General features: G+C 52.3%; 3 protein-coding genes across 5 annotated transcripts; 1 reads left to right on the top strand and 2 right to left on the bottom strand.

Moving 5' to 3' along the window:
* The first annotated feature begins 76 nt into the window (after positions 1 to 76).
* Positions 77 to 4,695, top strand: LOC111151492 (transmembrane protein 199). Of its 2 annotated transcripts, XM_022509507.1 has the most exons (6): positions 77 to 328; positions 1,611 to 1,684; positions 2,012 to 2,101; positions 2,622 to 2,664; positions 2,859 to 2,971; positions 3,285 to 4,695. In XM_022509507.1, exons 1-6 carry the CDS (start codon positions 118 to 120, stop codon positions 3,378 to 3,380), a joined length of 627 nt encoding a protein of 208 aa, XP_022365215.1. In that variant the 5' UTR covers positions 77 to 117; the 3' UTR covers positions 3,381 to 4,695. The 2 variants fall into 2 exon arrangements, with proteins under 2 accessions (XP_022365215.1, XP_022365214.1); XM_022509506.1 differs by lacking the exon at positions 3,285 to 4,695 and having other exon boundaries at positions 2,859 to 3,189.
* Positions 4,696 to 7,267: 2,572 nt separating this feature from the next.
* LOC111151223 (SEBOX homeobox) lies at positions 7,268 to 8,155 on the bottom strand. Its single transcript, XM_022509018.1, has 3 exons — positions 8,092 to 8,155; positions 7,789 to 7,949; positions 7,268 to 7,648 (listed from the first exon to the last, which is right to left on the bottom strand). The coding sequence occupies exons 1-3, from the start codon at positions 8,120 to 8,122 to the stop codon at positions 7,268 to 7,270; spliced, it is 573 nt and encodes a 190-aa protein (XP_022364726.1). The 5' UTR covers positions 8,123 to 8,155.
* A 1,498-nt stretch (positions 8,156 to 9,653) lies between these two features.
* On the bottom strand, positions 9,654 to 13,651 carry LOC111151505 (vitronectin). 2 transcript variants are annotated; one of them, XM_022509532.1, is made up of 9 exons: positions 13,613 to 13,651; positions 12,415 to 12,544; positions 12,197 to 12,316; positions 11,800 to 12,120; positions 11,580 to 11,719; positions 11,197 to 11,353; positions 10,841 to 10,993; positions 10,084 to 10,428; positions 9,654 to 9,843 (listed from the first exon to the last, which is right to left on the bottom strand). In XM_022509532.1, exons 2-9 carry the CDS (start codon positions 12,476 to 12,478, stop codon positions 9,731 to 9,733), a joined length of 1,413 nt encoding a protein of 470 aa, XP_022365240.1. In that variant the 5' UTR covers positions 12,479 to 12,544; positions 13,613 to 13,651; the 3' UTR covers positions 9,654 to 9,730. The 2 variants fall into 2 exon arrangements, with proteins under 2 accessions (XP_022365240.1, XP_022365239.1); XM_022509531.1 differs by lacking the exon at positions 13,613 to 13,651 and having other exon boundaries at positions 12,415 to 12,633.
* Between the last annotated feature and the right edge of the window lie 422 nt (positions 13,652 to 14,073).

Genomic DNA, 14,073 nt, shown 5'->3' with positions numbered 1-14,073 from the left:
CCCCGCCCCCTTGGCCCTCTGTCGCGCCTCATCCCGCCCCGCAACCTCCATGCTCCTTCCGCTGAGCGATGAGCGGAAGTCCCTGCTCCCGGTCACCTGACCCCAGGTCCGCCAGACATGGCGTCTTGCTTGCTGGCAGGGGAGCGACTGGTTCGCGCTTTGGGTCCCGGTGGGGAGCTGGAGCCAGAGCAGCTGCCCCGGAAGCTGCGGGCAGAACTTGAAGCTGCGCTAGGGAAGAAACACAAGGACGGCGATTTTTCCAGTGGCCCCGCGCGCCTGGTTTCCTTCCGACTGATCCGAGATTTGCATCAGTATCTGAGAGAGAGTGGTGAGCTGCAGTCTCCAGCCCGGACTCGTCCCCCTTTTTCCACAGTCTTTTCCTTCCTGACTCTTTTTCCCCCTCTGCCATCGTTATGAGAGGGGAAAAAAAATCCATCACTCTTCACCCGCGGAACAGTCATCTAGCTAACCCAAGAGTCACCTCATAAACCATAGGACAACCCGCTCCCTTAACAGCTTCCATGAGGATTTCTTGTGGGTGGCAAATTTTACGTGTGCAGTTTCTGCTCTCTTGAGAGTCTCTTCTTCACTACCACCCCGCCTTAGGGCCTCCTGACCTTTGAGGAAGTCCAGTTCTAACCCAGTACACCGCACACAAGTTCAACTTTTTCCTTTTAAGCTACAGTAGAAAACAACTTAGGATAGTGAGCTTGTCCTGTTTGGGTATTTGGATTTCTTTTCATCTGATAGCGTCTTTCTGCACCCTCCCACCCCCCACCCCCCACATAGAACGATGGAAAGCTGTGTTGAAAGACCTGAACTGGGAGTAGCAGCTGAGTTCTAGTCCTAGCTCTGCAGCAAACTCCCCTTGGAGAAGTCGTGTCTCTTCCTTGCGTCTCAGTTCCCCTCACTGTGAGGGGAGGGACTAGGACAAACTGGCCTGTAAGGTCTTTTGTCAAAATTAACACAGTCTACCCAGAAGTACAAAGGGTAGACCGCTCAACTACTAGAACTATTAGAACTAAAAAATACCTTTTGGGGGCACCTGGGTGGCTTAGTGTATTGAGCCTCTGCCTTTGGCTCAGGTCATAATCTCAGGGTCCTGGGATCAAGCCCCGCATCTGGCTCTTTGCTCAGCAGGGAGCCTGTTTCCCCCTCTCTTTCTCTGCCTGCCTCTCTGCCTACTTGTAATTTATCTCTCTGTCAAATAAATAAAATCTTTAAGAAATAAAAATAAAAAGTACCTCAGATATCATCTAGTACACTATTCTTTAAGTATTTAGCATCACCATGACTTAAACCTATTTAGGGCAGTTCTATTGTGGCCACAGCGTGACTTAATCTGAACGCAAATGTAAGTGGCTTATTGTTAGCTGTGACTTTGGCGAAATAATTGAGAGCTGACACTTAGCTATGCATACTAGGAGATATTTATGTGGAATTGTCCTCGATTCTTCTCAATTGAAAATGATCTTGGAGATGAATTGAAATAGGGATGGCCATGTTTTATTTTGGTAGAAAAAAATAGAAGGGCCAGACCCTTTTCTGATCTTAATCCTTCAACCTCAATTCTATGCATCATTATGTTTGTAAAAATCTTTTCTTCCCAGGTTCCACACTATACCTTCATGAGCTCCTAGAAGGCAGTGAAATCTATCTCCCAGAGGTGGTGAAGCCTCCCCGGGTATGTAACGGATATATTTGTGAAAGTGGTGTTGGCTGAATTGGACTTACAATACATTCAGATTTATGAATCAACCTCTAGGCTCAAAAATTTGTCTTTTAAATCCTTGAGAGCTGGGATGGGGGAAACAGATACTGTCCTCCCTGCTTGACAGGTTGGAAAACAGATCTGCAAAAAAAAAAAAAAAGTTTCCAAAGCAGTGGAGGCATAACTAGTACATGGGTCTCTTAGCACCCTTAGGAGTGCTTTGCCCCCTGAAACCAATGATTGTAACATGGCTTTCTAATAAGCTGGGGATATCCTTCTCATTTGATTTTTCTGCCTCAGAACCCAGACCTAGTTGCCCGTTTGGAGAAGATTAAGATACAGCTGGCCAATGAGGAATATAAGCGGATCACATACAATGTCACCTGTAAGGTAAGGGCCCGCTCCTCAATACAAGGACTGAGTAGCTTCTGAAAGCAGACCTCTGTGCTGGGAAGAGATACAGAGGGGGAAAAAAAAAACATCTTGGAAGCTTGGTTTTTATACTTGTCAGGGTCCACAGAAGCTCTGTGCTGCATACAAACCTAATACAATTCCCAGCTCATTTACTGAGACTCTGGGCTCAGGTCGTGACAGATTCTTAAAAGTTGGAGAGATGGAGATAAGCCTTGGAGCCTTTCTTCTGATAGGACTCCCTATTGTTCTGTGGCATGCTCCCACCCTGGAGCAAGAGAGGAGTAGATGGGTACTGGGAACCTATGTCCTTTTTCTGAAATGCATGATCTGTGGTTCAGGAAAAAATCCATCTGGTTCTGACAACAGAATCCATGGAGAAGGCAGACTTAATATGTTGGGAAATAAAGAGAGCAGAGCCCAGACTGACAAATAGTTACTCTCTGGGCTGCCTCTGAGCTGCTTCCATTTGGAATCATTTGTGTTTTCTTTTTCCCAGGATTCAAGACATGGTGGGACTCTTAGTGAACTGGGAAAGCAAGGTGAGGTGCTGGGAAATCACACTGCTGAAGCCTGGGACGGGTTGGTCATGGCACTTCTTCCCACCCCAGGGCTCTGGGTTTAAGCCTGAGCTATTCAGGCTTGCCGTTTGAAGGCCCTTTGTCTCACCCAGAGACAAGAGGGCCTTGTGGAGGATGCTGACATAAACGTTTCTTCCCTGGGTTCTTCCCCAAAGTGAGGTCAGTGAAAGCTCTGGTCATCACCATCTTCAACTTTATTGTCACGGTGGCAGCTGCCTTCGTCTGTACTTACCTTGGAAGCCAGTACATCTTCACAGAAATGGCCTCAGTAAGTAAGCAACTGGGCAAGGCAGGGTATCCCAGGTGGGAGTGTTGGTGGGAGAGAGAGGATGTATGTGAAGGTGTCTTGAACAGGTTAGGCATTAGACAAACATTTATTTAGTAAACAAGAGGAGCATTTGAGCTGTCCAGCATTCATGGGAGTACATAATAACCTCAAGAGAATCCAGATTCTCTTTTCCCTTCCCCGAAACCTGTGATCTGGGCCCCCCCCCCCCCCCGCCATCTTTACCAGAGGCCCTGGAGTCTGCAGAGCTGGATGCTGGCCTGCATTCCCTAAGCCTGGTTCTTTCTCTCCCCAGCGGGTACTGGCTGCCTTGATCGTGGCCTCTGTGGTGGGCCTGGCCGAGCTTTATGTCATGGTGCGGGCAATGGAAGGCGAGTTGGGAGAGCTTTAACCTGAGGGTTCATCATCAAAGTCTGGAGCCGGTTTGGGGAGACTCCAGGCTCCCAGCAGCCAATCACTGACTCAGTCCACCTGTCAGGCCCTTTGTCTACAGCTCTGGTTAGTCAGAGGGCCAAGCCAAGGCCACCTGCTGTTCGTGCCAGAGCCCCAACCTCTCTCAGATTCCAGAGGGGCAGTAAAGGAGAGTCAGACAACAACTGAAAAGAACTGGTCTTTCAGTTCCTTCTCCTGAACCCAGTGCCCGTCTGCGTTCTATAGTCCATCTGGGCCCTCCCAAGGCTGGGTTTTTCCCCATCAGGAGTAAATAGAATCCAGGTCTTCCCAGAAGAGGACCACATTGCCTTGAACTTCCCCAAGTGTACAAATTGATGGTCCCCCTTGCTTCACACACCCTTGAGGCAGACATGTAATTTAGATCAGTAACCTCCAAAACAGAAAGGATTGCCTTTCTAGAAGCCAGTTTGTTTCAGAAGAGGAGCTGATCACAGGACATCAAATGAGAGAAAGGTTGGTACAGGATGCTGAAATTGGGAGCTAGGCGGCTACCTTTCCAGAATCTTAGTTTCATTCTTCATCCTCTGCTCACCTTTTTCAGATTTTCTGTATGTTTCTGCCTGTCTCTACCACTCACCAGCCCTCCTTAAACTGCCCACCTTTTCATCACCCTTTGCTCTGCCTCCGAAAATGAAAACAATTCAGATGGCAAAACAGTATGTCTGCTTTTAATTGAAAATCTCTTGTGCTGGTGTGTGTTGGTGGCAAGAGTATGCCTACTGTAGATTGTCTCAGCTAATACAGGGAGACGTTCTTTGTAGATAGGGACTGTTTCCAGATTTGACTGTATATATGGGCATAAATAACCATATACATGAATACATAAACATAACATGTTATGAGGATGTATACATATTATTGTATGTAAGCCTAACGGAGGTTATTTTATGTAGATTCTTAAAATGTCGGAGTTTGGGGGAGTGTGGAAAGTAGATTGTAAGTGTGCACAGTTGAGTAATTGCTTTACGTGATTACTCTTGGTCTTCATAACAATCCTGGAGGTTGGAAGAGGAAACGGCTTTAGGCCCCTTTTCCCCGAAGACAGAACTGAGGCTGAGAGAGATCAGATGACCAGCTGTGGTCCTTCCTCTGTTAAATGGAGCCAAAGACTGCGAAGTGGTGTTGAAGTCCCCATGTAATGTTAAACTTCCAAGAACTTAAATTAGTGGTGTACTGATAGAATCTGTGTAAAGGTCCTTAGAAACTGTCAGTAATAGCTTTTTATCCAATAAATATTTATTGTATCCATTGTATTCTTACTTCAGATCTTGTCACAACACAGAAGCCCAAAGATTGCTTAGTTCTGATCATTGTTCAGGTTCTGTTCGTATTCTTAGTATATGTGCTGTCGAAGCAAACACAGTTCAGGGTCTGTTCCTAATGGTATGTTCCTTTCCTTTTGTTCACACTGTGAGCTCCTGTGGCCTTTTCCCCCCCGCAGGATACACTTCTGTTCTTAGAAATTATACACTCATGGGGCTCCTGGGTGGCTCAGTCAATTAAGCGTCCAACTTGTGATTTTGGTTCAGCCCACAATCTCATGGGTTGTGAGACTGAGCCTCGCATCGGGCTCTGAGCTCAGTGGGACATCTGCTTGAGTATCTGTCCCTCCCTTCCTGTCTCTCTTTAAAATAAATAAATAAATCAGGGGGGGGGTGTTTGTTTGTTTTTTTAAAGAAGGAAAGAAATTACACACTCATTGGTTCAGTAGACATTTGCTTTCCAGGTTTGCTAGTTTCTACTTGATGCATAGCCCGTCCCAGCTTCCCCAGATGGTACATGAGAGAGAGGGAAGGTTTCCTTCCTCTTGTCCCACCACAGATGACTTTGTTGAGAAATCTTAGAATTTCTGTTGTTGGTTGAAAGAAATGTCAGCTGTGAGAAAAAATGCAGGTGGCATTTTACAATGTTTCTAGCAACCCAGACCACTTAAGACTGAGTTTAAAAGCTACACTGAATGTTTGTGGAGATTCATGGCTATCCTACTTGTGCTGAATTCTGCTGGCCAGGTAGCCTATGGGCCCACATGGCCTTCAGTGTTCAACCTCCCACTCCCCACCCCAGGTACCTGGATTGGAAGTTTGGAAGGCTTGTAAATGTTAGATGAAGGGCAGGCCCCCTCAAACAGCTTCTGACCCAGAGCGTCTTCTCACACTGAGATTGGGTCATTCCACATATACACCCCTTTTACCAGAATGGGGTCCTTACCTGAACCCAAGCCCCTCCTCCCAAGTTTAACAGACTCTGTAGCCTCGAACACTTATGGAGTCCTCCTTTATGAGCCATGGTACTGTGCTAGCTGCTGGAAATCAAGAGGTAAAAGACCTAGTTCCTGCCTAGGAAATCTTGACCGTGCAAAGTTTTCCATGTGCAGGGACAGAGCTGGAGATAGCAATCGGGTGGCCTGTCCTCTGGGTCTCGTCACAGAGAGGAGAACTCTCTGCTCTCAGCCACTTCCTCCCTCTCTTACCGCCCCCAGTGCAGTCTGGACGTAGGGCTTCCCAGGGCAAAAGGGAGTGCTTGGCAGGAGGCCAGGGGAACAAGAAGATTGGGGTCTTCCCAGTTTCTCCTCACCTGCCTTATGGAGAGGGAAGGTTGAATTGAGAGCTTTTACAATGCATCAACCAGACGAAGCCCTTCACTTAACATTATTGCTTCTCATTCCCCAAAATTGAGAGAAGACAAGTATTATCACCCCCCATTTTGCAGGCTCAGAGACTTTGAGAGAATTGCAAGGTTACATAGCAGAGCCAAGATTTGAATCCAGCCCAGACTGATGGCAAACTCATGCTTTTCTGGAGCAGAGCAGCTCCAGAAGTAGAGGCAGCTGGAACATCCTGGAAGCAGTGGGAGCGGGAGCAGAAGGTGCTAGCTGAGGCTCCCATCTCCCTAGGGTCTGTCAGCCGGAGCCCTAAGCCCTTCAATTAACCGTCCCTCTACCTAATCCCGCTGGAAGCCTGGGGAATGTCCCCCACCCAGGACCTGTGTGGAACCTGGCCCTATTTAGGGATTAGGTGATGGAGATACATTTCAAAAAGCAAACAGCGCTTGTCCCCATTCATTTGCAGCACACAACAATCCAGATTAAGGTATAGAGTTTGGGTTTTATTTGGAGATTAGTTGGCATTACAGATGACGGTGATATGAAAACCCAGTGTTGCCAGCACGCACTCCCCCACCCCCTGCTAAATCTGTCAGGTTGTCTCCACAACCTCAGGTCACAGGGCAGCCAATCTGATCTTTGTGAAAATTAAATGAACATAAGCCCCGGGCTCCTCTTTCTACTTTATGACTTTAATATCACTTCCTCTTCAGACCCGTGGTTCTGATTAATATGTCCAGGTGGTGGTAGGTCAGAAAAGGGGGCCCTGGTTCCCAGCAGCCTGAAGTTAGTCTCAGTGCTCTCCTCGCCTAACTCACTTAGCAGTTAGCTAGCTAATGGCCTGAAAGTGAGGGCTGGCTGCCCATTCTTTGGAGGGAGGAGGTGTTGTCACCTGGGGTGAGAAGAATTAAGGGCCTGGCCTGGCTTCTGAAAGGTGGAAAACCTGGCCCTTACCTCATCTCTCTGAAGGGACCTCCCGCCATGGCGATGGGCACAGGCTCAAGGAGGGGCAGAGTGCTGGGGAGCAGGACACAGGCCCTGGTGACTCTGGGCTGGACAGGATGACAGTCAGAGGGAGGGATGCCTGCACTAACCTTCCTTCTGATAAGAAAACTCCCTTGTGTAAAAGGAGGAGTGAGGGATCCACATCTGGTATGTTCAGTCCTAAGGGGCAGGGTGGGCTGCGGAGCCAGAGGAGCTATCTCAAAAGTTCTAGACTTAATTTAGGAGTGGTCCAGGTTGGTGACGATGGCAGAGGCATAGATGAGGTCAGATAAGCTGCCCAATGAGGTCTGGGGAGTGGCTCGCTCTGAAGAAAGGTGGACCCCTGAAACCCCAGCTGGTCCCCATGGGGCTACAGCCTTAGCCCCTGTCCACCCCTGTCCTGGACCCAAACCAGGAGCTGGGCAGGAAGCATGTCGACCCATTGAGGCACACTGAGGTGTGCTGTTGGAAGGTGGAAGCTGGACTAGTGTTCGGGGCTCCCGGGCCTGCTGGAGCGTGTCCGGAAGAGGACGGGCTCTCTGGGTGTGCTCAGGCCTGGGGCTTAGGCCTCCTGCCTTCCTATTCTTGATTCTCTTGGCCCGGCGATTCTGGAACCACACCTGATAAGGGAAAAAATAATCTCTTCTGGCACCAGCTCCCCCTCCCCCAGCTACAGGGAAAGCAAAACCTGGAGACAGGATACCCAGAGAAAAGGGACTGTGCGAGAGTACCCTCACCCTCAGAGGGGGTCACTGCTCACCTGTATCTTGGCCTCAGGAAGGCAGGTGACCCGAGCCAGGTGCTCACGCGTGCTGATGTCAGGGTAGGGCCATGCTGCAAACACCCGCTCCAGCTCCAGCAGCTGCCCCCTGCTGAAGGTGGTCCGCTTTCTCCGGTGGGAACCCAACCCACTGGTGTGGCCTGTGGGCCGGAGTAGGAGTCAAGCCAGGATCCTTTGCAAGAGCCTCCATCCCAGCCTCAAGACCCTCAGCAGACCCTGAAGTCCCTTCCCCGCTTCCTCATTTTGACCTTCCCCCAGCCTACTCTTTCCCCAGCAGATCACCTGTTGCGGGTGCATCCGCAGGGCTGGCCATGGAGCTGGCAGAGAACGAGGAGCCAGAGGGCCATGCCAAGGCTGTGCCCACACCACACCCCTCCTCCTGGGGTTTTATCCTGCTCAGAGGAGCAGCCCCGCCTCCAGGAGGGGAGAGGTTTCCTGTCCAGCTTGAGAGGAGCGGAGCCGTCCCAGAGGAAAGAGGGGAGGGCAGGGGCAGTGTTGGGGCTTGTGTGGGTCTAGGGGCGGGAGGCAAAACTTTGGTGGCCCCTGCTCCTTCAGGGCTCATGAAGGAAGCCGGTCCAAGACCCCCTCCTCACACCGCAGACTCCAACACTCTGTGTCTGAAATCCTGTGCTTTGTGGAAATCTTCCCAGGACACCTTCCAGGAGGCAAAAAAAAAACAAAACAAAACAAAAAAAAACCTGTCTCTAGGGCTCCTGGGGCTTCACCAGGCCCTTCTGGAGCCCTCAATGTGCTGTGCTGGTTGCCTTCAGGGGAGAGCGGGTGGACTCCTGTGCCACAGTGGAAGGCTGGGCAGGATGAAGAGGATGACAGGGACGGCAGGGGAACTGCAGCCACCCCGCCCCCAGCAGGGCTGGGGAGCAGATGTCCTCACCAGCCTGCCCTCAGGTCCGCCTCAGAGATTCATCTACGTTCAGCCATTTCTCCATGGCCCCCTGAAAGCCCAATGGGCTTCTTGGAGTCCAGGAACCTAGAAGCAGAGGAGGTTCCCCGGAAACAATCGAGGAGTTCTAAGGAGATATTTGTTTTTACAGAGTATTCATCCTTTTAAGTCTTCTGAGCCACTTTTCTTTTAAAGATTTTATTTATTTATTTTGACAGAGATCAAAGTAGGCAGAGAGGCAGGCAGAGAGAGAGAGAGAGGAGGAAGCGGGCTCCCTCCTGAGCAGAGAGCCCGACGTGGGGCTCGATCCCAGGACCCTGGGATCATGACCTGAGCCAAAGGCAAAGGCTTTAACCCACTGAGCCACCCAGGCGTCCCTGAGCCACTTTTCTAAGAGAAGTGGGTGCATTTGAATTCCCTTCGAGTTCTTGCCCTTCCCCCTCCTAACCTCAGTGACCCACACCCTAGACTCAAGACAGGCCTCAAAGAGAGGATCATCCTAGGGGTGCGTTTGGGGGAGCACAGCAGCCCCCCAGACCAACCACACTGCAGCTCAGAACAGGCAGAAAAGCTAAACCAGAACCCCACTCCCTCCGCCCCTTCTCTCTCCTCCAAGACCTTAGTCAACTCCAAGAGGCAAAGCAAGGCCAGGGCTGGGAGGAGCACTGGTTGCTCCCGTCATCATCAGTGGGGTTCAAGTTCCTGCTGATGTTGGTAGGTTGGTAGGGGCTGCTTAGCTCAGGCAGAAGGCTAGCACTCATGAGGCCTTCCCCAGCCCAGAGTTTTTGGGGTTCACAGGGCCTGAGCCCAACCGTGGACTGGACACGAGGAGGCTCTCCTCCCCCAAGACATCATGACACTCCAGCCTCCCCTCCTTTCCCCAAGCAAATCCGTGTCTCCTGCCTGTCCACCCCAGTCAGGACAGTAGTCTTAAATTCAGGGTCAGGGGATCTTTATTGGGCTAGATGGAAAAGGTTGAGGAAGGAATAGTGGAGGGCCCAGCTGTGTGGGCTCTGATTCCTACTGGTGGCCGGGGGCTGAGCAGCCCAACCAGTACTGGGCGATGGAGCGTGGGTAAGGAGGGCTCACAGTGTCCACTCGCCGTGTGCGAAGGTTGACTCGGTAGTACTTGTCTGAAAGAGAGGTTGGAAGAGGGTGTGTGAGACCCAGCCCCACCCTGCCCATCCCTGCCCTGAGAAGGAACACGTGGGTGTCTCCTGGAAGGGTAAGTGAACATCCAAAATGCAGCTAAGGACTCCCACCCTGTCCTTCTGGAGTCACCGCCCAAGAGCCATGTTCAGCCCACGGGGGACCAGGGACAGCAGGGAAGACCCAGCTGGACGAGGAGCTGCAAGGATGGCAGAGGCTCCCACCTTGTGAGAAGAAGTAAACACTTTGGATGGGTTCGCAGGTGGCAGGCACAAGCCAGTCCATGTCGTAGTCATAGTTGTAGGTGCCCAGGCCGCTCTCCTCACTGGAGAACCAGGACAGCCAGGTTGAACGGGATTGTCGGTGGGGGTTCTGGCTGCGGCCTCGGCCACGGAGACGGTTACTGCGTGAACGGTAGCGCTTACGGTTGCGGCGCTTAGACTTGAGCTTCTTGGCCCAGGATCTGGGAGCTGAGCCCGAGATGTAGATGCGGCCAGCTATGGCCGCGTCCACCTGCGTGGGCACACCGGGCCAGTCCTGGCTGATGAACCGGGGCTGTCCAGCACCACCTGTGGTGGGGGATGGGTTAATGAAAGCCCTGGGGGCCTGTAGAGTTCATCTGGTACCCAGCAATAGGCTGTTCCTTTGCCCAAGGACACCACAGGCTCATGGCAGAGCACAGCACCTGGGCCCTCTGACTCCCTGTCCAGTGCTCTTTCTCCTGGCCTTTCTCCACAACAAGCCTCGCCACTTGCCTCAGTCACAGCCCCTCCTCCTGCCGGCCATGCCCTTGGCTGTGCTAGGCAAAGTCCAGTGTGCGGGGTCCAGGTGGACCTCCCCCGAAAGGTCAACAGAAACAAAGTCTGGCCTGAGCAAACAGCTTTTGACCCATTGCTCCGCCATCACAGCCCCCTCTGGCTGGCAGTGCCCTGGCCCTCCTGGTCCCAGGAGGAAAAAGTGAGATTTGCCCTCCCTCCATACCGGAAGGTCTGTTCCAGAAGAGAAGCTCGAAGAGGGTCTCCCAGCTGTCCCTCTGCAGCAGGGCAAAGTGTTCAAACACGGCAGACAGGGAGCTGCCTTCACACTCCTCCTGACTGGGCTGCTGCTGGAACTCATACTCCCAGTACTGTCTCCCTGAGTGAGGAACCAGGATGGGGGAGGGAGGCCGGGGGTGGGGAGGAGATGTGTGAGCAAGGCTGGAAAGCCAGCCTCAAGGCTGCTGAAGATGGAAGCTCCTGGCAGGGGGTGAGCCTAGTTTGACCTTGCCCCTAGAGGAGTGTGGAGGCAAACTGAGACCACCCCACTGCCTGCTCTTTCTCCCACCCCTCCCTTGGTACCCTTGAAGAAGTAGACCCGCTCCCGGCCACTGTAGCTATGAGCAGGGAGAGCCAAGGCTGCATCCACGTTGTCTGGAATGCCCTTGAAGCCTTCAGAGATGTCGCGGGGGAAACCGGGGTCCAGGACACCATCCTCGTAGCGCCAGTACTGATTACCCTAAGGTAAGGCACAGGCTGAGTCTCCCACCCAAGGTGCAGCCATCCCAATTCTAAGCTTGTCACCTGGGATCTAGAGCCCTGGGTTTCCCTGTCCTCAAGAGCCCCAGTCACGAACCACAGGCTGGGATCCTGCCTTCTCGCCCGCCCTAGTCCTGGGCACAGCAGCCCTCCTCCCCTGCCTAGATTACCTTTGACCCTGACCCCCAGCCTCCGGGGCCTGGTACCTTGAAGAGATAGGTCTTCCCCTGACAGTTGATGCGGGTGAAGGCAGCATCAATGGGGCCCTCAATGCCCCAGACATCTTGGATAAGCTTGGGGTACCCAGGCCTCACTGCCTCTTCATCCAGCTCATAACAGTACCGCCCTAGAGTGCAGGAGGCTGTGTGAGAGAGGGGAGGTTCCAGCGACAGACCCCTACCCCCCAAGACGTGCCCCTGGAGTCACCTCGAAAGGCAAAAAGGGAGCCATTCTTGAGGTCAGTGAAGGCATCAAAGGGCTTCCCACTGCATAGCTCCTCCTCTGCTGGGGACTCAGTGATGACTTCAGCCTGTCCCTCAGGCCCTGAAGCCTCCTGTCCAGGTCCCGGCGCCTCTTCCTCTGGGCTCAGAATTGGTACCTGGGCGGGAGACTCTTCAGGCTGGGGCTGCAGGCCAGGGCTCAGTGTGGTGCTCTCTGGCTGTGTGAGGACGCTCGCCGAGGTCCCCTCGGGGTCGTCAAAGGCCCCGTACTCATCTTCTGGCAGAGTGAACACGTCCCCACGAGTCACTGCAGGCAGAGTGGGTGGTGGTGAGTGTCCAGCCGGAGAGGGGACCCCAGGCTCACCCAGCCCCTCCAGACACACCTTGGGGTTTGCACTCGGCCACGTAGTCCTCACAGCAGCTCTGGTAGTAAGAGCAGAGCTCGTCGCACTGACACTTCCTGTCCGAGTTGAAGCCCTCAGTGCAGCGACCTTTGCAGGACTCTGTGGGGGAGGATGGGTCAGTTGGCATGGCCAAGCCCAGACCACCCTTGCCCACCCTTCATTGGCCCCAAGGGCCACCGGTACCCTCTTTCTCGCACCTTGGTCAGCCAGAACAACCCACGCCAGCAGGGCGAGCCGCAGCAAAGGCCTCGGGGAAGCCATAGCAGGCCCCTAGCTTCCAGCCTGGTGAACTGGGCTATGCACTCCTGGAGGTCTCTGCTGTGGATGCTTGAGGAAGGGAGGGAAAGGTGGGGACTGGGAGGGAGGGAACCAGAGAAAAAGAGCTGCCTTCTCTCCTGTTCTGTTTGCTCAGTCTCTGGCCCAGCCCCCAGTGCCCTGGATCCCAGAGGCTGCTGTAGCCAAGGGTCACATTCCTGGAACTCTGGGCCTGGGAGAACTGTGAATGGGATTCTTGCCAAGCTCAGTGTCCTATCCGAAGGGAAATGGCACAGTGGATCTGGAGGACAGAAGGAAGGCTCACTATGCCCCTCGCAGGCTGTGTGACTTTGGGCAAATGGTTTTACCTGCCTTGGCTTTCTTTTTGGTCAAGTGAGACTAATTACACTTGCCTCGTGTTGTGTTGGGGGTTACACAAGCTAAAGCAGATGAAATGCCCAGGGCCTGGAGTAGCGCCAGCTTCATTCTCCATAAATGGTTATTTATCTGTGATCTGTTTGATCAGGCACATCCCCGACTGTGTGTCTCACTCATCCATTGTGTATTTAGGGCAGGGAAAGGGGGGTTGGAAGAATGCTGCTAAACACCCTGGGGAAATATTTTTATTAAAAAAACACAGATTTCGGGGCGCCTGGGTGGCTCAGTGGGTTGAAGTCTCTGCCTTCAGCTCGGGTCATGATCCCGGAGTCCTGGGATCGAGCCCCATATCGGGCTCTCTGCTCGGCGGGGAGCCTGCTTCCCTTCCTCTCTCTGCCTGCCTCTCTGCCTACTTGTGATCTCTCTCTCTCTCTCTCTCTGTCAAATAAATAAAAAAAAAAAATTTAAAAAAAAAAAAAAAAAAAAAAAAAAAAAAAAAAAAAAAAAAACCACAGATTTCTTGTGTTTCGGTTCAACTCTTGGTGCATTGATTTCCCTAAGCTGGGCTTCACAGCACAGCAGAATGGGGTGACTATGGACCGTTTGGATTGGATTGGATTGGATTCCTTGGTCTCCCAGTAATTCACTGCTCCTTGGCAGGTACTGCTCCCTGTCTCCACCTCCACCTACCTTCTGTGGGTAAAGAATAGCCTCGTTCCCCACACTTTTAGACTAAGTACCATCCCTCTTTCCAGAAAGTACCTGGCACAGAAGGTCTGATTTTGTACCCACTCTCAGGGGTCCATGGGGCTCCTGAAATCCTGCCACCACCTGGAAAAAAATGATTCTTGGCGTTTCCAACGGACTTTTCCCATTCCATAATCAGAGAGGGCTGTGTGACTTTGGGCAATCTCTTTTCTATGAACTTCAGTCAGTTCTACTGTTAAATGGGAACACTAACCCCTATCCTGTAGGCCTGTCACAAGGCTTCACTGAGAAACAGGCATAAAGTTGTACGGAATTGTTCTTATGATTGCTTGAACCAGGGGAGGGAAAGGTGGGGACTGAGCTCCACGAGCTCCACAAGCTCCACGGTGTTGCCTTCACGTTGCAGTGCCACGGAGTTTGCGGGGAAACCGAGGCAGCCCTCCAGCTCTGCACCCTCTCGCCCTAGTCGCCACCCCACCCCTCAGCTACCGCGTGGACGTGGCTGGGGGAAGCCT

This window comes from Enhydra lutris, unplaced genomic scaffold, assembly GCF_002288905.1.
Source record: "Enhydra lutris kenyoni isolate GAN:26980312 unplaced genomic scaffold, ASM228890v2 scaffoldscaffold26, whole genome shotgun sequence".
Taxonomy (NCBI): domain Eukaryota; kingdom Metazoa; phylum Chordata; class Mammalia; order Carnivora; family Mustelidae; genus Enhydra; species Enhydra lutris.
The sequence above is the reverse complement of the archived record's forward strand: the minus strand, read 5'-3'. Positions and strand labels throughout refer to the sequence as shown.